Below are 20,746 nucleotides of genomic sequence, written 5' to 3'. Positions count from 1 at the left end.
TTATAATTTTCAAACTATTTCTTTAATGTTGGTTGGCTGGTTCTAATGCCACACGGGCTAAAGCCTGCTTGGTGAAACCGAACAAATTTAAGGCAGAGTGTGCGATTCTTGTTTTTCAGTGGCTCCATCTATGGCCAAGAATTCGACTTCGCCACACCTGTCTATCAGGCGGGCCCATTCTTGGCCAACAGAATTAAAGAGAAAAAGAATGTATATCATTGTTTGCCAAGGATACGACGCAAGTGTTTCACTTGAATAGCTATTTAAGACGAGAGGCGTATCTTCCCGAACTTAAGACCGTCGTAGCTGGCGAGTGGCGTGTCTTAAGATTGTTGCAGTTGAATTCCAGCCTTAAGACCTTCGCATATGTCGAGTGGCGTGTCTTAAGACTGTTTCAGTTGAATCCCAGCCTAAACAACATAATCCTCGGAACAAACTCAAATCCCTCTACAAATTCTTACAAGCAGCAAATCGCTTCCGACTTTATGCTACGAACTCCAGCTATCAATCAAGCCTCAACCCTAAATTATATTAAAGGAAATACAGAGCTATAAGCTAAAGCCTAGAAATCGTCGCTATCTTCTTCAATCAATCAATCATTATTTGTTGATAGGATAACCCAAGGTGGCCAAGCTTCCAGTCCACAAACCGCTTTTGACTTTTTACTGCAACCTCCAGCTATCAATCAAGCCTCAACCCTAAACTATATTATCCGAAATACAGAGCTATAAGCTAAAGCAAAGCGCTCGTCTCTCCCTTCTTCAATCAATCAATCAATCAGTATGCACCTATTTGTTGAAAATTCGTTACTGAAATTTATTGAAAAGATAAACTCATAGAGGAATGATGAACTATATTAAAACATACTTTCTTACTAATACCAAAAACGACTTTAATTAACCCTATTTGTGTACGGAAAAGTTTTTAAAAATTGTTTTTGATTTGCTCCTACTTGGCTTAAATTTATAAGCCTGGGTATGCATAATCTTACAAATGTAAAATGAAATACCATCGTAGTAATGGAAACAATATAGAAAACGCTTTAAAAAGTTCATTTCCATGCAGATCTAATTCATATATTATCTTCTTTTTACGGAAAAGAAAAATCGATGTAAATGATAAAATATCTTCTTGCTGACAGTAAATAAAATTCTTATTGTGCGTGCATAAATCTTTTTATTTTAAAGATTGCGTTTTCTGTACGATTTATATCATCAATAAACTATTCATTAAGTGTGTGTAATTTCTTTCTGGCAATAGGAAGCATTATTAAAGGCAATTTCATTCTATGTTGGCAGTAACATTCTATGTTGTGATACTGACAGCAAATGCTGTCAGTGCAATGTGTGTCACAGTTGCAGTGATGTTCTGAGGGGAAAATATTTACACATATGGAAATTTAACGTTTCTAGTTTGTGTGTTCATAAGTTTCCAAGTGTAGTTCATAATTATACTTCTTTATTGTGCAACATTTTACTTCGGTTCTAAAAAGTGTACAAAAAGAAGTAGTTTCATTTAATTTTTTTGAATTCATAATATGAAAATAATTTATTTAAGCAGTCATTGTAATAAATTAATCAAGGAAAGAAGAATAATTTGGTTTAAGTAACACTTTAAACAGGCTTTTCATGCAGTGCATTATTAAATAGTTACAGATAATCAAGATGTCTGTCACTTTCATAATACACATATGATTTGATATTTATATGCAAGAAATTTAAATTGTGATTTTCCTGTTCATACTGAGAAAATATTTTCTGTATTCTGTTAAGGCAATTTTATAGAAACTTTTTTAACCTTCTCATATTTATTTTAGTAAGAAAAATTTTTATTTTCTTTATTTATAATGAGCCATATTTCTGCAGTGTCTGTGTGAATAAATTACTAATGAAATCAAATTTGATAATTCTATGTTCAAAACAATTAATATCAATATTTATTCATGTTCTTTTTTAAGATATGTCTAATAACAAATAACATTAATTTTACACTGTCTTAAACTGCATTCCTTCATAGTGTATTGAATCTAATACATGAAGTTGCACATTATTTCTGCATTTTTTGTGTGCTAAAAAAACATAAAGTTAAATAATTTAGTTTGGTATGTTCAACAATTATTATATTATTAAAGTTATTTGTGAAAAGTAGAAAATATTTAGATATCAATATAATTTAAATTAATGATTTCACAGATGCATCTATTATAATAAATCATATGTCTGCAGTAAGGTGATCATATTTCTACACTATTATATTGTACTTAGTTAAAAATTAAGTCTAAGTTAGTGTCTTGATACAGCACGCTCTTCTTTGTATCATGTTATTAAAGGCCTAATTTAATTCAGAATAAGTATCATCCTGTAAGTAAACTTTATTCTTGTTATTCTAACAAGAGTTTTTTTAGAAAAAGACTGACTAAACACTAAAATTCACACTGGTGAAAAATCTTATTCTTGTAGTTATATAAAATTAGAGTTTCTTACAAAAAAGTAATCTGACAAAACTTAGTCGTGTTCATACTGGGGAGAAGCCTTATTCTTGCATATGTAATGTAATAAAATTTTAGTTAATTATATTTATTATAATTAATTATATATAAATTTTAATAATTAAAATTTAATTCATTGTATATGTAATAAAAGTTTTTCACTAAAAGGTAGTCTGAAAAGCAAAGTCGTGTTCATACTGGGTAGAAACCTTCTTCTTGTAGTATATGTAATTTCAGAAAAAAGTAATATGACTAAACACAGTTGTGCTCATACTGGTGAGAAGCCTTATTCTTGTAGTAAATGTAATAAGAGTTTTTCAGAAAGAGGAACTCTGAATGAGCACTGTCGTGTTCATACTGGGGAGAAGCCCTATTCTTGTAGTATATGTAGTAAAAGTTTTTCACTAAAAGGTAATCTGAAAAAACATAGTCGTGTTCATACTGGTGAGAAGCCTTATTCTTGCAGTATATGTTATAAGAGTTTTTCTCAACGTGAGCATCTGAATAAACACAGTCTTGTTCATACTGGTGAAAAGCCTTATTCTTGTAGTATATGTAATAAAAAGTTTTCACGAAAAAGTCATCTCACTGCACACAGTCGTGTTCATACTGGTGAGAAACCTTATTCTTGTAGTATATGTAATAAGAGTTTTTCTCAAAGCGAGCATCTGAATAAACACAGTCTTGTTCATACTGGTGAGAAGCCTTATTCTTGTATTATATGTAATAAAAGTTTTTCACTAAAAGGGAGTCTGATAAAACACAGTAGTGTTCATACTGGTGAGAAGCCTTTTTCTTGTAGTATATGTAATAAGAATTTTTCTCAAAGTGAGCATCTGAATAAACACAGTCTTGTTCATACTGGTGAGAAGCCTTATTCTTGTAGTATATGTAATAAAAAATTTTCACGAAAAAGTTCTGTCACTATACACAGTCGTGTTCATACTGCTGAGAAGCCTTATTCTTGCAGTATTTGTGATAGGAGTTTTTCTCAAAGTGCACATCTGAATAAACACAGTCTTGTTCATACTGGTGAAAAGCTTTATTCTTGTAGTATATGTAATAAAAGTTTTTCGCTAAAAGATAATCTGAAAAAACACAGTGGTGTTCATACTGGTGAGAAGCCTTATTCTTGTAGTATATGTAATAAGAGTTTTTCACATAAAGTGACTTTGAATAAACACTGTCGTGTTCATACTGAGGAGAAATCTTATTCTTGTAGTTAATGTAATGAAACTTTTTGATAAAAGTTATCTGAGAAAACACTGTCCTGTGCATACTGGTGAGAAACCTTATTCTTGTATTATATGTAATACGAGTTTTTCAGAAAGAGTGTAACTGAATGAACGCTATCGTGTTCATACTGATAAGAAACCTTATTCTTACAGTACATGTAATAAAAGTTTTTAATAAAAGGTAGTTTGAGAAAACAGTCATATTCATACTAGTGAGAAGCCTTATTCTTGTATTATATGTTATAAGAATTTTTCACGAAAATTTTGTCTGACAAAACACAATCGGGCTCATACTGGTGAGAAACAATATTTGTTAAAATTAAATTATAATTGTAAATAAACAGATCATTTTGAGAAAAAGAAATATTTTAGTAAAGATTATATCATGAGAAAAAATTCTTGAAAAAGAAAAAGACTCTTGTATTGATATTTTTTTAAAATTACAACAACAACTGTTGGCAAAAACAGATAAACAAATACGGCAATACATCATTTAGATTACTTGCAGTATCCTGATTGGTTGATTCTATCATTGTTGGTTTTATCAATTAATCATTACTTCATGTGTACAATATTTGGCTAAAAATATACCTTATTCCCTGTTCTGGTATTTTATATAACTTTCACTCCCCCTTACCAGGGCAGGGAAATGATCAATACACATATACATAATATATCACAGTTATTCTATAAATCCTAACTGAGTCCTCAAACTATTGAGTACATATGAAATTCTGTCACATATGAAATGATACCTAAGATCTATGTGTTTACTCCGATCGGACGTAGTTTTATTTTTAGCTATGAACATAGCTGCCTGGTTATCATTATTAGTACGGGAGGTGGTACAAACATTTCTTTACTGAGCTCAAACATTAAACTCTTTATACACAATACTTCTTCGGTGGCGTGGGCGCCATTGCCTGGTATTCAGCTTCTGCGGAAGACAGTACAGTGCAATGATGTTTCTTACTGGACCAAGACACCGCAGCACCCCCAAGAATGACCACATAGCCACTAAATGATTTTCTGTCAATGCAATCTACTGCCCAGTCTGCATCAGAGAAAATACTTCTAGCTTCTTTCGAGTTTTTCTATATGTCAAACAAAGATGTTTTATATGTTTAAGATACTTAAATAAGTGTTTGACACTTCGCCAATGGTTTTCAGTAGGTCTTTCATTAAACTGGTTCATATGAGTTGAACTATAAGCAATGGCAGGGCGAGTACCACAGGCAAGGTACAGTAAACTGCCTATGGCCTGCCTGTATGGAATTTTGTTTGGTGTTTCTTTAGTTTCCTTCCTCTCATCTTCGGTTAACTTATAGTGTTTAACACTTCTAACGTTTTATGTCTAAGGGAGGTCTGCGTATACTGGAGTTGATGATCCTCTGAGTAAGGTTGCTTCAAAGGTTTTCAATACTTCTTCAACATAGGATGATTGGTCTAAGGTTAAGGATCCATCAGTATACCTTTTCACTTTCATCAATAAAATTTCACCTGCTTCTCCAAGATCTTTTGTTTAACCTTAATTTTAAATATTTCTATGACTTCTGCTTCTGGATTTCCANGATTGGTCTAAGGTTAAGGATCCATCAGTATACCTTTTCACTTTCATCAATAAAATTTCACCTGCTTCTCCAAGATCTTTTGTTTAACCTTAATTTTAAATATTTCTATGACTTCTGGCCTGGATTTCCAACAATAAGCATATCATCAACATATATGCCAAGAAGGTAAAGTGTTTTATTTGAATGATAGTAAGTGCATAGATCACTTTTAGAGCGTGTTAATCTATAGTCTTTTAAAAAGGTGTTGAGACATGCATTCCACTCTCTTCCAGATTGTTTCAATTCATATAGGCTTCTTTTAAGGTGGCAGACAAGATGTTCTTTGCCTGGCACTATGGCTCCTTCAAGCTGTTTCATGTAAATGTCTTCTTTTAATGTACCATTCAGGTAAGCAGCCATTTGATGAATATCCATTTCACATTCCACAGTTAGTGCCAATAAGATCTGATAGATTTTAATTTGATCACAGGAGAGAATGTTTCTTGAAAGTCAATTCCAGGGACTTGTATGTAACCTTTAGCTACCAGTCTAGCTTTAAATTTATCACAATCTCCTGTCTAAGTTTTCTTTTTCCGAAATATCCATCTAGAACTGATAAGCTTGACATTAGGTGGTTTGGTAACAAGTTCCCACGTTTGGGCACTACGTAAGTTTTTAATTTCTTCATCTATGGCTCTTTGCCTCTCTATGGCCTCTTCCAATGTTACCGGGTCTCTTTGGAATTGCTTTGCATTTGCGGAACATGCTTCCTTTACCTTGTAAAATACATAATCTTGCAAGAGTGCAGGGGTTTTAATAGCTAAAGTTTTTTCAAAAAAAGAATTATCTAACCAGTTACAGTTATGTTCACGCTTTTTAAAAGCCATATTCTTGTTTATGTTAAAAGTTTCCTCTTTTTTATCGCTTAAGGTCCATCTAATTTATTGTAGTTTTATTCATATAGGTGAAAACTTTACTGTTTGTGTTTTCACTGGTGAGAAACCTTTGCGTTGTAGTATAATGGAATGAGAGTTTTTTCTCAGAAATGTCATCTGACTAAATACAGTATTGTTGATACTAAGTGACACACAAAATTTTTGAAGTATGTAATAAAATAGTTTTTTTAAATAACAGGTATCTAAACGTTTGCATTCATGTTCATATTGGTTTTAATTAACCTTGACTACTGGATTATATTACTTGATTTGCTACTAATTATGGTCCCGCAGTGGACTGATCGTTAAGACACGGTTCCCAAAAGATCACCGAAGTCAAGCATCACTGGCTGCGGTCAGTGTGCGGATGGGAGACCACTTGGATCAGTCTGCGTAGGGACCGAGGGTGTGCGGTATGGATCCTCGTTAAACTGTTCTACCGTAAAAAGCTCGACTTCCCGTGCAGGTCTTCGGGCTACCGAGGCGGGGAGGGGTATCCCCTCTGCAGAGGATCAAAATTGTGATGGCTTGTCTTTGGATCATCTTCAGGGATGTTCCCCAGACCGTCGCCAATAGCCCATTGTTGCAAATTAATTTCTTTCTTTCTTTTAAGAAGTAAAAAATAAATACAGATAAAAGTAATTAAGATTTTTTTATTTATGTATTGGTTTTCTTATTTAGTTTGTTAAATGGAGAGGCAAATTACAGAAGCTGCAGTAAGATAAAAGAAAAAGGGTAGCAGGAATACAAGAAAAACTTTGATAACTTCAGATGATTCGGTAATTACATAGACCAAAAATCATTTTTTATAATTTTATGGAGTTAATCCTTTTCTCTCCCCCTCACAATGCAATGACTTACGTTCCCGTAAAAAAATTAAGTTCTTCAACACTGTGGCTAACCACTTTGATCAGTCTGCGATAGAACCAAGGGTACGCGGTATAATTTTTTTTCCGGAACTGTTCTAATGTAAAGTGCTGGACTTCTCGCTCAGGTTGTTGGGCTACAAAGCGGGAGAGCCATCATATTCAGGGTTGTTTTCTGTTCGTCTCCGATAGCATTTTGTGACGCATAGTGCAACATCGACTGTTGTAAGACAGAGGAAATCGTAAATTTTGCAATGCATGATGGGAAATCTCATAAGTTTCACTTCAACTGAAACACTTAAGTCGAAAATGATAAATTGGTCTATTTGTTGTAGTTTATTTACGTCGCACTAGAGCTGCACAATGGGCTATTGCAGTGCTGATTGTGTTTCGGAAAAAATCCGTATTTTTCGCTAACCCTGATCCGGAAGTTTCCGGACATCGAATGTTCAGACGTTTAGAAAAATCATTGATCACAAAAGTTTCCGGAAATCAAATTTTCAAAGGTGGAACTTAAAACTACAGTTTATTTTATTTGTTTGTAACGGAGAGCCTGATACTTTATAAGCTTATATTCAGGAATAATATTAATTTTTTATCAATAAATAGTTATAATAAACTCAAGAAAAAAAGACATATTTGTAAATTTCAATTCCTCCTCCAGGTCGTCATAGATATATGTAAAATTTTAAATATATTTTAAGTAAACTAAGAAATATTGAGAAAAAAGAAAAAATCTTGTTTAAATTTTTTCTAATTTTTCGATTTAAATTTTTTTGTCACTTAAGAAATTTTCCGGAATTTTGACTTGGGCTCATAATCACCCCTGCTAATAGCGACTGTCTGGGAAACCGCCCTCAGGATGATCCGAAGACGTGCCATCACAATTATGATCCTCTGCGGAGGGGATGGCACCCCAGCTTCGGTAGCCCGACGACCTGCACGCGAAGTCGAGCACTTTACGGTAGAGCAGTTTAACGAGGACCCATACCGCACACCCTCGGTCCCTACGCAGACTAATCCAAGTGACCGCACACTGAACGAAGGCATTGATGCTTGACTTCAGTGAATGTGTGAATTCTGAGATGCAAACGGGACTTCATTAGTGAAATACTCGCAAAAAATCTCCCAATCATTTTCATCCTTGGACAAGCATAGGCGGTTTTCTACAATGCAGTATGAATGCTCTCTTAAGAAAGAATAAGCTGATATTCTGTAGTAACTTTTTCTACTTTTTATAAAAACTGTCCCAAGATTCTGGACATGAGGTGTGTTGAAATAGGCAACCGATAACGTGAGCAGATATGCACTTATTGGAGAGGAGGACCGCAGAGCTACCCTCTTCTTCCATAATTTTGTCAAGCACAGAAAGAATGCCATGCGATAGAGAAATTGGCTATCAGCCAATTTCCCGATGAAAAGTAGAGTTCCACAGGAATCAGTTCTATCCCTTTTCCTCTTCATGATATACTTGTCCGACCTACATCTTAATCTCAATGGCGACGGATTGAACCTTTTCTTCGGGTACGATATCTATCTCATTGCAGTCTCAGAATCCAGTTACGAAGTGCAGCGCAAAATGCAATTCTCTCTCCACCAAATTCAGAAATGGTGTAATGATTGGAACCTTGAAATTGTTCCAGAAAAAAGTGCTACCGTCAACTTCTCTGGAAGACATCCGTCTTCAGATTATTTTAGCTTCAACATCTTTCATAAACCCAATCCTTTGGTCCAAAACCTTCGAATATTCGGCCTACATTTCTGAGCAACATAACCTTTCCCTATCACTTCAAAATGCTAAACAAAAAATACTTAATAAACTTTCTGTGTTCCATTGCATCTCTAACACACGTAGGGTTGCAAAATCAGATCACCTGCCCAGAAAAGTCAACTCTTGCATCAGGAGTGTGTCCTGCAGTGGACTGATCATTAAGACTCGGTTCCCAGCAGATCACCGAAGTCAAGCATCAGTGGCTGCGGTCAGTGTGCGGGTGGGTGACCCACTTGGATCAGTCTGCGTAGGGACCCAGGGTGTGCAGTATTGGTCCTCGTTAAACTGTGCTACCGTAAAGTGCTCTACTTCGTGCGCAGGTCGTTGGGGTACCGAAGCGGGGGTTCCATCCCCTCTGCAGAGGATCAAAATTGCGATGGCATGTCTTCGGAACATCCTCAGGGATGTTTCCCAGACCGTCGCCAATAGCCCATTGTGCAGCTCTAGGGCGACGTAAATGAACTACAACAATATCAGGAGTGTCCTTGACGTTGGAAGTTACATCTCCAGCCAAACCGATCTCTGAACCTTAGACATTTTATATAATGCCGCACTTCGAGTGGCAGCTGGTCTGCCTAGATGGACACCTCTCCCACTCCTACTTAAAGAAGCGGGAATGAGTTCCCTTGCTTCGCGGCATAAGTGGCTATCGGCAAAATTCTATTTCACATCTCCCTCCAATCACCCTCCAACGCAAACCCCTTCAAAAATTTCAATTTATCTTGACAACTTACCAATCCAAATCAAAAATCTATCTAGCACTATTGAAGACTTTCCTATTAAATTGTATTATTCTGGTAACAGATGGATCCAAACAATCAGACAAAATTGGCGATGGAATTTATTCCTCCAAAGGGTACACAATCTCAGGTCGTTTTCCTTCTCATACTCTTATCTTTAGATCTGAAGGATTGACCATACTTTTAGCCCTCAAACATTGCGCTACAAGCAACGACCACTATATTTGTCTAACGGACAGGCGTTCGATCCTTCTGTCTCGCAAAGAAGGCAACCGGAAATCTCCATGAATCTCCCTTCTTCTTCTTGACCTAATTGCCAAAACAAGTCAGGCAGTGATATCTCTCTCTTTTATTTGGGTTCCAGCTCATACAGGAATTAAAAAAAAAAAAACGAACACGCAGACCAGCTAGCAAAACAAGCACTAAATCAAAACTTCATAAGTCGTCTTTCATCCCTTCTAGACCTCTGCCAAGCCTTCCTTAATGAACTGCTGAATGGAAGGGTTGCAAATACTTCCTTTCCCTCTCTCCTTGATGGATCTCAAGATTACCGTCCACTAATCAGCTCCCGAAATCTCAGAACTAAAAATCTCTTCCAACAAATGTTGTCTTACACAATTGTACATTGATACAAAACCAAAACTGCCTTAGTGCGGATATATCGACACAAACGATCACTACCTCCTGGAATGTCCCTCTTTCCAGGACGCTCGGAAGGAACTTTACCAGTCTTTATCGCTTCTGAATCCAGCATATACCGATATCGTGAACTTGTCTTTCAATCTTCGGAAGTCCCGCAGTGGACTAATCGTTAAGACACGGTTCTCACCAGATCACCGAAGTCAAGGATCACTGGCTGCAATCAGTGTGCTGTGGGTTACCACTTGGATCAGTCTGTTTAGAGACCGAGGGTAACCTTGAGGGTCCTCGTTAAACTGTTCTACCATAAAGTGCTCGACATCGCATGCAAGTCGTCGGGCTACCACAGCAGGGGAGCCATCTCCGTTGCTGAGGATCAAAATTGTGATGGTACGTCTTCAGATCATCCTCAGGGATGCTCCCCAGACCATCGCTAATAGCCAATTGTGCAGCTCTAGGACGACGTAAATGAACTACAACTTAATCTACGGAGCAAAATCAAATCCCTCCACAAATTCTTCCAATCCATAAACCGCTTCTGACTTTTTGCTGCAACCTCCAGCCATCAATCAATCCTCAACCCTAAACTATATTATCGGAATTAGAGAGCTATAAGCTAAAGCATATAGCTCCTCACTCCCTTCTTAAATCAATCAATCAATCATTATTTGCTGAAAAATTCCATTATGAGAGAAAACTCTAAACCTGGGTATCCATAATCTTACAAATGTAAAGTGAATTACCATCGTAGTAATGGAAACAATATAGAAAGCGCTTTAAAAGGTTATTTCCACCCAGATCTAATTCATATATTATCTGCTTTGTGCAGAAAGAAAAATAGATGTGAATGATAAAATATCTTCTTGCTGACAGTAAATAAAATTCATATTTTGTGTGCATTTTTTTTAATATCTTTAAAAAAGGTAGTGTTTTCTGTACGATTTATATAATCAATACACTATTCATTAAGTGTGTGTCATCTCTTTCTGGCAAAAGGAAACATTATAAAGGCAAAATAATTCTACGTTGGCAGTAACATTCTATGTTGTTATACAAACAGCAAATACTATCTCTGCAATGTGTGTCACAGTTGCAGTGATGATCTGACGATAAAATATTTACACATATGGATCTTTAATGTTTGTGTGTTCATAAGTTTCCCAAGTGCAGTTCATAATTATACTTCTTTATTGTGAAACATTTTACTAAAAAGTGTGCAAAAAGAAGTAGTTTCATTTAATTTTTTTGAGTTCATAATATGAAAATAATTTATGCAGTACAATATTAAACAGTTGCAGATAATTAAGATGCCTGTCACTTTCATATTCATAGAACACATATGATTTGATGTTTATACGCAAGAAATTTAAATTGTGATTTTCCTGTTCATACTGAGAAAATATTTTCTTTTAAGGCAAAATAATAGAATTAAACTTTCTTGACCCTCTCATATTTCTTTAAAGTTTGTAAAAGTAAAAAACAAATTTTTTTTTTTTGATTTTCTTCATTTATAATGGACTATATTTCCGTAGTGTCTGTGTGAATAAATTACTATTGAAATTAAATTAGATAATTTCATTTTCAAAACAAATATCATTGTTTGTTCATGTTTATTTTTATAATTCGTCTTCCCAATAACAAGTAACATTAATTTTACACTGTCTTAAACTGCATTCATTCACAGTGTATTGAATCTTATGCATGAAGTTGTACATTATTTCTGCAGTTTTTTTGTGATAAAAAAAACAAAAAGTGAAATAATTTGGTTTGGTTTGTTCAATAATTATTATATTATTAAAGTTGTTTGTGAAAAATAGAAAATATTAACATATCAATATAATTTTAATTAATGTTTTCACATAGGCATCTATTAATAAACCATATGCCTGCTGTACGGTTTCTACACTATTATATTTTACTTCGTTAAAAATTCAGTCTATGTAAGTGACTTGATACAGAATGCTTTTTTTGTATCATGTTAGTAAGGGCCTAATTTTATTCAGTATAAGTATCATCCTAAGTAAACCTTATTGTTATTCTAAAAAGAATTTTTCAGGAAAAAGATCGTCTAAACACAAAATTCTTACTGATGAAAAATCTTATTCTTGTAGTTAAATGAAATAAAGGTTTTTTGCAAAAGGGTAGTCTGAAAAAACACAGTCGTGCTCATACTGGGGAAAACCTCCTTCTNTGTTTCTTACACTTTATCGCTTCTGAATCCAGCATATACCGATATCGTGAACTTGTCTTTCAATCTTCGGAAGTCCCGCAGTGGACTAATCGTTAAGACACGGTTCTCACCAGATCACCGAAGTCAAGGATCACTGGCTGCAGTCAGTGTGCGGTGAGTTACCACTTGGATCAGTCTGTTTAGAGACCGAGGGTAACCTTGAGGGTCCTCGTTAAACTGTTCTACCATAAAGTGCTCGACATCGCATGCAAGTCGTCGGGCTACCACAGCAGGGGAGCCATCTCCTCTGCTGAGGATCAAAATTGTGATGATACGTCTTCAGATCATCCTCAGGGATGCTCCCCAGACCATCGCTAATAGCCCATTGTGCAGCTCTAGGACGACGTAAATGAACTACAACATAATCCTCGGAACAAACTCAAATCCCTCCACAAATTCCTCCAATCCATTAACCGCTTCTGACTTTTTGCTGCAACCTCCAGCTATCAATCAATCCTCAACCCTAAACTATATTATCGAAATTAGAGAGCTATAAGCTAAAGCATATAGCTCCTCACTCCCTTCTTAAATCAATCAATCAATCATTATTTGTTGAAAAATTCCATGCCGAGAGAAAACTCTAAGCTTGAATTCATAAGCCTGGGTATCCATAATCTTACAAATGTTAAGTGAATTACCATCGTAGTAATGGAAACAATATAGAAAGCGCTTCAAAAGGTTATTTCCACCCAGATCTAATTCATATATTATCTGCTTTGTGCAGAAAGAAAAATAAGTGAATGATAAAATATCTTCTTGCTGACAGTAAATAAAATTCGTATTTTGTGTGCATTTTTTTTATATTTTTAAAAAAGGTAGTGTTTTCTGTACGATTTATATAATCAATACACTATTCATTAAGTGTGTGTCATCTCTTTCTGACAAAAGGAAACATTATAAAGGCAAAATAATTCTACGTTGGCAGTAGCATTCTATGTTGTTATACAAACAGCAAATACTATCTCTGCAATGTGTGTCACAGTTGCAGTGATGATCTGACGATAAAATATTTACACATATGGATCTTTAATGTTTGTGTGTTCATAAGGTTCCCAAGTGCAGCTCATAATTATACTTCTTTATTGTGAAACATTTTACTTCGGTTCTAAAAAGTGTGCAAAAAGAAGTAGTTTCATTTAATTGTTTTGAGTTCATAATATGAAAATAATTTATGCAGTACAATATTAAACAGTTGCAGATAATTAAGATGCCTGTCACTTTCATAGAACACATATGATTTGATGCTTATACACAAGAAATTTAAATTGTGATTTTCCTGTTCACACTGAGAAAATATTTTCTGTTCTTCATTTATAATGAACTATATTTCCGTAGTGTCTGTGTGAATAAATTACTATTGAAATTAAATTAGATAATTTCATTTTCAAAACAAATATCATTGTTTGTTCATGTTTATTTTTATAATTCGTCTTCCCAATAACAAGTAACATTAATTTTACACTGTCTTAAACTGCATTCATTCATAGTGTATTGAATCTAATACACGAAGTTTTACATAATTTCTGCGGTGTTTTTCTGATAAAAAAACGTAAAGTGAAATAATCTAGTTCGGTATGTTTCACAATTATTATATTATGAAAGTTTTTTGTGAAAAATGGAAAATATTTACATCTCAATATAATTTAAATTATTTTTTTCACATATGCATTTATTAATAAATTATATGCCTGCTGTACGGTTTCTACACTATTATATATTACTTAGTTAAAAATTTGGTCTAAGTAAGTGACTTGATACAGACTGTTCTTTTTTGTATCATGTTATGAAGGGCCTAATTTTATTCAGAATAAGTATCATCCTGTAAGTAAACCTTATTGTTATTCTAACAAGAGTTTTTTAGGAAAAAGACCGTCTAAACACTAAAATTCTTACTGGTGAAAAATCTTATTCTTGTAGTTATATAAAATAAGAGTTTTTCACAAGAAAGTAATCTGACAAAACATAGTTGTGTTCATACTGGTGAGAAGCCATTTTCTTGTAGTATATGTTATAAGAGTTTTTCTCAAAGTGAGCTTCTGAATAAAGGCAGTCTTGTTTATACTGGGGAGAAGCCGTATTCTTGTAGTATATGTAGTTTCAGAAAAAAGTAATATGACTAAACACAGTCGTGCTCATACTGGTGAAAAACTTTATTCTTGTAGTATATGTAATAAAAGTTTTTCACTAAAAGGTAATCTGACAAAACATAGTCGTGTTCATACTGGTGAAAAACTTTATTCTTGTAGTATATGTAATAAGAGTTTTTCAAGAAGAAGTGCACTGACTATACACAGACTTGTTCATACTGGTGAAAAACCTTATTCTTGTAGTATATGCAATAAGAGTTTTTCAGAAAAGAGTAATATGACTAATCACAGTCGTGTTCATACTGGTGAAAAACCTTATTCTTGTAGTATATGTAATAGGAGTTTTTCAAGAAGAAGTACACTGACTATACACTGTCGTGTTCATACTGGAGAAAAACCTTATTCTTGTAGTACATGTAATAAGAGTTTTTCAACAAGAAATACACTTATTAGACACAGTCTTGTTCATACTGGTGAAAAATCTTATTCTTGCAGAATATGTAATAAGAGTTTTTCAACAAGAGGTACGCTAACTATACACAGTCTTGTTCATAGTGGTGAAAAACCTTATTCTTGTAGTATATGTAATAAGAGTTTTTCAGAAAGAAGTATTCTGAATAAACACAGTCTTGTTCATACTGGTGAAAAACCTTATTCTTGTAGTATATGTAATAAGAGTTTTTCAAAAAGTATAAGACTGACTAAACACAGTCTTGTTCATACTGGTGAAAAGCCTTATTCTTGTACTATATGTAATAAAAGTTTTTCACTAAAAGGTACTCTGAAAAAACACAGTCGTGTTCATACTGGTGAGAAGCCTTATTCTTGTAGTACATGTTATAAGAGTTTTTCTCGAAGTGACCATCTGAATAAACACAGTCTTATTCATACTGGTGACAAGCCTTATTCTTGTAGTACATGTTATAAGAGTTTTTCTCGAAGTGAGCATCTGAATAAACACATTCTTATTCATACTGGTGACATGTCTTATTCTTGTAGTATATGTAACAAACAATTTTTACTAAAAAGTCATCTCGCTACTCACAGTCGTGTTCATACTGGTGAGAAGCCTTATTCTTGTAGTATATGTAATAAGAGTTTTTCTCAAGGTCAGAATCTAAATCAACACATTCTTGTTCATACTGGTGAGAAGCCTTATTCTTGTAGTATATGTAATAAAAAATTTTCACGAAAAAGTCATCTCACTATACACAGTCNAAGGTCAGAATCTAAATCAACACATTCTTGTTCATACTGGTGAGAAGCCTTATTCTTGTAGTATATGTAATAAAAAATTTTCACGAAAAAGTCATCTCACTACTCACAGCCGTGTTCATACTGGTGAGAAACCTTATTCTTGTAGTATCTGCAATAAAAGTTTTTCTCAAAGTGAGCATCTGAATAAACACAGTAGTATTCATACTGGTGAGAAGCCTTATTCTTGTTGTATATGTAATAAAAGTTTTTCACTGAAAAGTTATCTGAATAAACACAGTCGTATTCATGCTGGTGAGAAGCCTTATTCTTTTAATACAGTCAACCCCACTTAAAGGAATACCATTGGTTCCAGCCAACTCTATTTCATTAAACAGGTTATTCGATTAAGAGGGTAGTGCATTATTTAATCTTAAATCTTTAACTAAATTTTACTTCTAAATGGTATTTAATATATAGTATAAGGTTTTGATTGAATAATTATAATTAAAACTATCAATATTCGTATTATTAAATACAAATCTCATTTAAAGTAATAATAAAATATATTAATGCTAATGGAAAATATTATATACGTAACATAATATTATCTAATTTTATTTTAAAAAAATCTGTAATGGAAGACTGTTTTGATACACGCTTAATTGAACATTTTCCTGCTTTTTTTCTCAAGTTGTACAGTACATTATAATCCACTCCATTACATTCGAAATGCCGTGCTCATTATTGAACCAACTCGGGAGTTATTCACTGAAGTAAGCTATGATTATTCTACTTTAAAGGGAACCTTGTATAGTGTGAAAGCAGGTTTTTTTTAAACTACATCTTATTAAAACAAATAATGCAAAGGAACTAGAAGTTTTTACCATAAAATAAATAAATCACTCTATACCTTCCGGCTGTGCAAGTGAATAGTGTCAAAACCCTCTCCGTTTACTCTGATGTACAACTGCTGGTAACATTTGATTAATGCTTAAACTATTAACACCTGTTTAGAGCAGCAAATGAATAGGAAGTGCCATTGAAGTGATTACCAAATGTATCTTCTTAACAGAAAAACGGAAATTCCATTCTAGCTGGTGAAATCTTTCTTAAAAATATATGTATTAAAAAATGTTCATTACAGTTCCTCTTCTTTATGCAATTAAGTGAAAGCTAGAAACAACAAATAAACATTTAAGTGGGGAAATGTAACATTAGTTTCATATAAAATGATTTGGTTCCATTAAATTTTATTCGCATAAGCGGATTATGTGATTAAGTGGGGACGACGGTATATGTCATTAGAATTTTTCGCTAAAATGTCTGATAAAGCACAGCCGTGTTCATATTGGTGAGAAGCCATATTCTTGTAGTATATGTGAGTTTTTCAGAAAGAGTGTTTCAGAGTAAACATTGCCATGTTCATATTGGGGAGAAACCTTATTCTTGTTGTATATTTAATAAAAGTTTTTCACTAAAAGGTATTTTGAGAAAACTGTTGTGTCCATACTGGTGAAAAGCCTTATTTTTGTAGTATATGTTATAAGAGTTTTTCTCAAAGTCATCATCTGAATAAACACAGTCTTGTTCATGCTGGTGAGAATCCTTATTCTTGTAGTATATGTGATAAGAGTTTTTCTCAAAGTGAGCATCTGACTATCTCGTTCATACTGGTGAGATGCCTTATTCTTGTAGTATATGTAATAAAAAATTTTCACGAAAAAGTTCTCTCACTATACACAGTTGTGTTCATACTGGTGGGTTTTAGTATAATGGAATGAGAGTTTTTCTCTGAAATGTGATCTGACTAAATACAGTATTGTTGATACTAGTGACACACAATATTTTTGAAGTATATGTGATAAAATAGTTTTTTAAATAACAGGGATCTAAATGTTTGCATTCATGTTCATATTGGTTTTAATTTACCTTGATTACTAGATTATATTACTTTATTTGCAACCAGTTATGTTCGACTAAAATATAAATTGTTATTTATTTTCTTAGCATTAGAATCCTGAGTTCAAGTTAATATATTTTTTTTAATGAAAAAAAAGACTTCTAGCAACTTTTAATTTAAATTATTTGTAACATCTTTTATTTAATAAATCTTTTCTAATACATGTTGTGCAATTATTTTTAATAAAGTAGCTCTTGTAATTGTATTACTGAATGTTTATTTTTATTTTAAAAAAAAGAAAGGTGGTGAAAAACCCAAATTATTATCTAAAATTACTTTTGCTATTAATGAAAATTTCACTAATTGAGAAAAAATTTAAGCCATTTTAAAGGGTTGTTCGTGATGTATTGTCATTTTTCCGAAGAGGATTTCATTGTATTTTTTTCGAACCCAACTTCACGCTTAAGCCACAATGTCATTACATGTTTTGAGAGCTGATATGGCAAGGTTTGTGTGTGAAAAAGTTCAATTAATTCTACACAGTAGTTTTTGGTTTGTGCCCTTATAAGCAGCATTTTCGTCATATTTTACTTTTTTACTATAGAAATATACAAAAATGCTGTTCATGCCAGAAAGAAATTAACCAATATTTAATAAAGCCTACCTTAAAAGAAGCATCAGTAATTTTTGAAGTTGAAATATTGAAATTGTCAATTATTTAAAATATGTTACATTTCATTTTTAAGACTATGCATTAACCAATATGAAACTAATAATAAATTAAAGGTTCTTTTTTTTTATTTAATTTTTAAATTTTTTTTATTTATTTCTCTTTTACTATCATCATTAAATTTATTTATGAATATTTGTAAACNTTTTCAAAAGCTGACTTTACTGTTTGTGTTTTCACTGGTAAGAAACCTTTTTGTTGTAGTATAATGGAATGAGAGTTTTTTCTCAGAAATGTCATCTGACTAAATACAATATTGTTGATACTAGTGACACACAATATTTTTGAAGTATGTGATAAAATAGTTTTTTAAATAATAGGGATCTAAATGTTTGCATTCATGTTCATATTGGTTTTAATTTACCTTGATTACTGGATTATATTACTTTTTTTACTATCAGTTATGTTTCGCTAAAATATAAATTGTTATTTATTTTCTTAGCATTAGAATCCTGAGTTCAAGTTAATATGATTTTTTAAATGAAAAAAAAAAGACTTCTAGTCACTTTTAGTTAGAATTATTTGTAACATCTTTTATTTAATAAATCTTTTCTAACGCTTGTTGTAGAGTTATTTTTATAAAAGTAGCTCTTGTAATTGTATTACTGAATGCTTATTTTTCTTTGAAAAGAAAAAAATACTAGTGGTTAAAAACCCAAATTAATATTTAAAATTACTTTTGGTATTAATATTTGTAATGAAAATTTAACTAATTGAGAAAAAAGTTACTTTATCAGGTTGTTCGGAAAGAAATTTTGTTTTTCAGACAGATGATTTAATTGTATTTTTTTTCGAACACATCTTCAAACTTAAGCCGCATTATCATTATATGTTTTGAGAGTGCATATAGCAAGGCTTGTGTGTGAAAAGGTTCAATTTATTCTACACAGTAGTATTTGGTTTAAGCCCTTTTAAATATGGAGAGCAATAAGCAGCATTTTTGTCATATTTTACTATAGAAAAGGTAAAAATGCTATTCATGCTAGAAAGAAATTAACCAATGTGTATGGAGAAAATGTGTTGTACTGTACACCAGTGCCATAACCAGTGCTGGAATACTCATTAGGCCAGACTAGACTAGACATGGCCTGGGGCCCCCTTGAAATGGATTTTTTGAAAATAAATTTTAGGAAATTAAGGAAAACAGTGATTTTTTTCAAAAAAAATCAATTTCAAATACATATATGTTATGATTATTTATTAGTTCTAATTTAACAAAAGAAAGTAAAATTTAATCTATTATTTATTTTAATTTTAATTATGCTTTCTTAAATGAAAAGATATATAAATACTTTTATATTTGAATGAATAAAAAATATATGAGAAAAAAAATTTATTCTAAGGGCCCCAAAAATCTGAATGGCCTAGGGCCCCGCGTTCGCTTGATCCGGCACTGGCCAGAACTGGTTTGCAAAATTTCGATCCGGCACTTTTGATGTCGAAGATGTACCACGTTCTGGAAGATCGGTTGAAGCTGATAAAGACATTGGTTGATGCAAATCGGCGAATAACAACACGTGAGATTGGCGAGAGGTTATATTTATCGAATACAACTGTTTATGACCACTTGAAAGGCCTGGGTTGAAGCTCGATATATGGGTTCTCAAGGAGAGAAATTGGTGTCATCGCGTTGACTACTGTGATTCGCTTACCAAACGTCACGAAAATGATCCATTTTTGTAGCGCATCATTACTGGGGATGAGAAATGGGTTGTCTATAACAATGTCAAACACCAGAAATCATGGAGCAAAAAAGATGAACCGGTTCAAAGCATTTTGAAAGCCAATATCATTTTTAAAAAAAAGGTGATGCTGTCAATTCGTTTTTTTTTTTTTTTTAACTTTTACCAGATAACACGACAGTTAATTCGGAAGTCTATTGTCGTCAGCTGGACAAACTGAATTTGAATCAACAGAAAAGGTATAGTGTTCCACCAAGTTAATGCAAGACCTCGTACAAGTTTGGTCGCTCACCAAAAGCTTTTACAGCTTGAATGGGATACACTGCCACATCCACCATTTTCTCCAGATATGGGGCCCGCGGATTGTTATTTGTTCCGGTCACTGCAAAATTTTTTGGACTGTAAAACCTTTACTTCAAATGAAGAGGTCAAAAATCACCTGGATCAGTTTTTTGCCAGGCAAGATCAAAAATTTTGTGAGCGTGGAATCATGCTATTACCAGAAAGATGGCAAAAGGTGTCGAATCAGTATGGGCCATTTATAATTTAATAAAATGTTTATTCATTATACTAAAATTGTTTTTCATTTTCCCAAAATAAAACGAAATTTCTTTCCGAACAACCCAAATAAGAGTTTTCAATTTTTGCAGATTAGCAAGTAGTTATTAAATATGATTTTTAAGTCAATTTGTTTGG

The 20,746-nt window shown here is 33.1% G+C and overlaps 2 protein-coding genes, 1 long non-coding RNA gene and 1 pseudogene across 4 annotated transcripts in view; 3 read left to right on the top strand and 1 right to left on the bottom strand.

The window, feature by feature from the left end:
- LOC107443064 (zinc finger protein 845-like) overlaps nt 1-3,932 on the top strand; it is a 12,315-nt gene extending 8,383 nt beyond the window's left edge. Inside the window, exon 2 of the mRNA XM_071186887.1 lies at nt 2,615-3,932. Within this exon, the coding sequence (XP_071042988.1) occupies nt 2,615-3,714 (1,100 nt within the window). The 3' untranslated portion in view covers nt 3,715-3,932. The remainder of the gene's footprint in view (nt 1-2,614) is intronic.
- Nucleotides 1-20,746, bottom strand: part of LOC107449418 (uncharacterized) — a 314,197-nt gene that overhangs the window by 173,288 nt on the left and 120,163 nt on the right. The gene's annotated exons all lie outside the window — the stretch shown is intronic.
- LOC139426802 (uncharacterized) overlaps nt 12,509-20,746 on the top strand; it is a 13,412-nt gene continuing 5,174 nt past the window's right edge. The window contains exon 1 of the long non-coding RNA XR_011638024.1: nt 12,509-13,190. This is a non-coding gene — a long non-coding RNA (uncharacterized lncRNA). The remainder of the gene's footprint in view (nt 13,191-20,746) is intronic.
- On the top strand, nt 13,904-17,903 carry LOC107453823 (zinc finger protein 271-like; annotated as a pseudogene).

Source organism: Parasteatoda tepidariorum, chromosome 10 (genome assembly GCF_043381705.1).
Source record: "Parasteatoda tepidariorum isolate YZ-2023 chromosome 10, CAS_Ptep_4.0, whole genome shotgun sequence".
In the NCBI taxonomy this organism is placed as follows: domain Eukaryota; kingdom Metazoa; phylum Arthropoda; class Arachnida; order Araneae; family Theridiidae; genus Parasteatoda; species Parasteatoda tepidariorum.
Note: the sequence above shows the minus strand (reverse complement) of the source record. Positions and strands in the feature narration are given on the sequence as shown.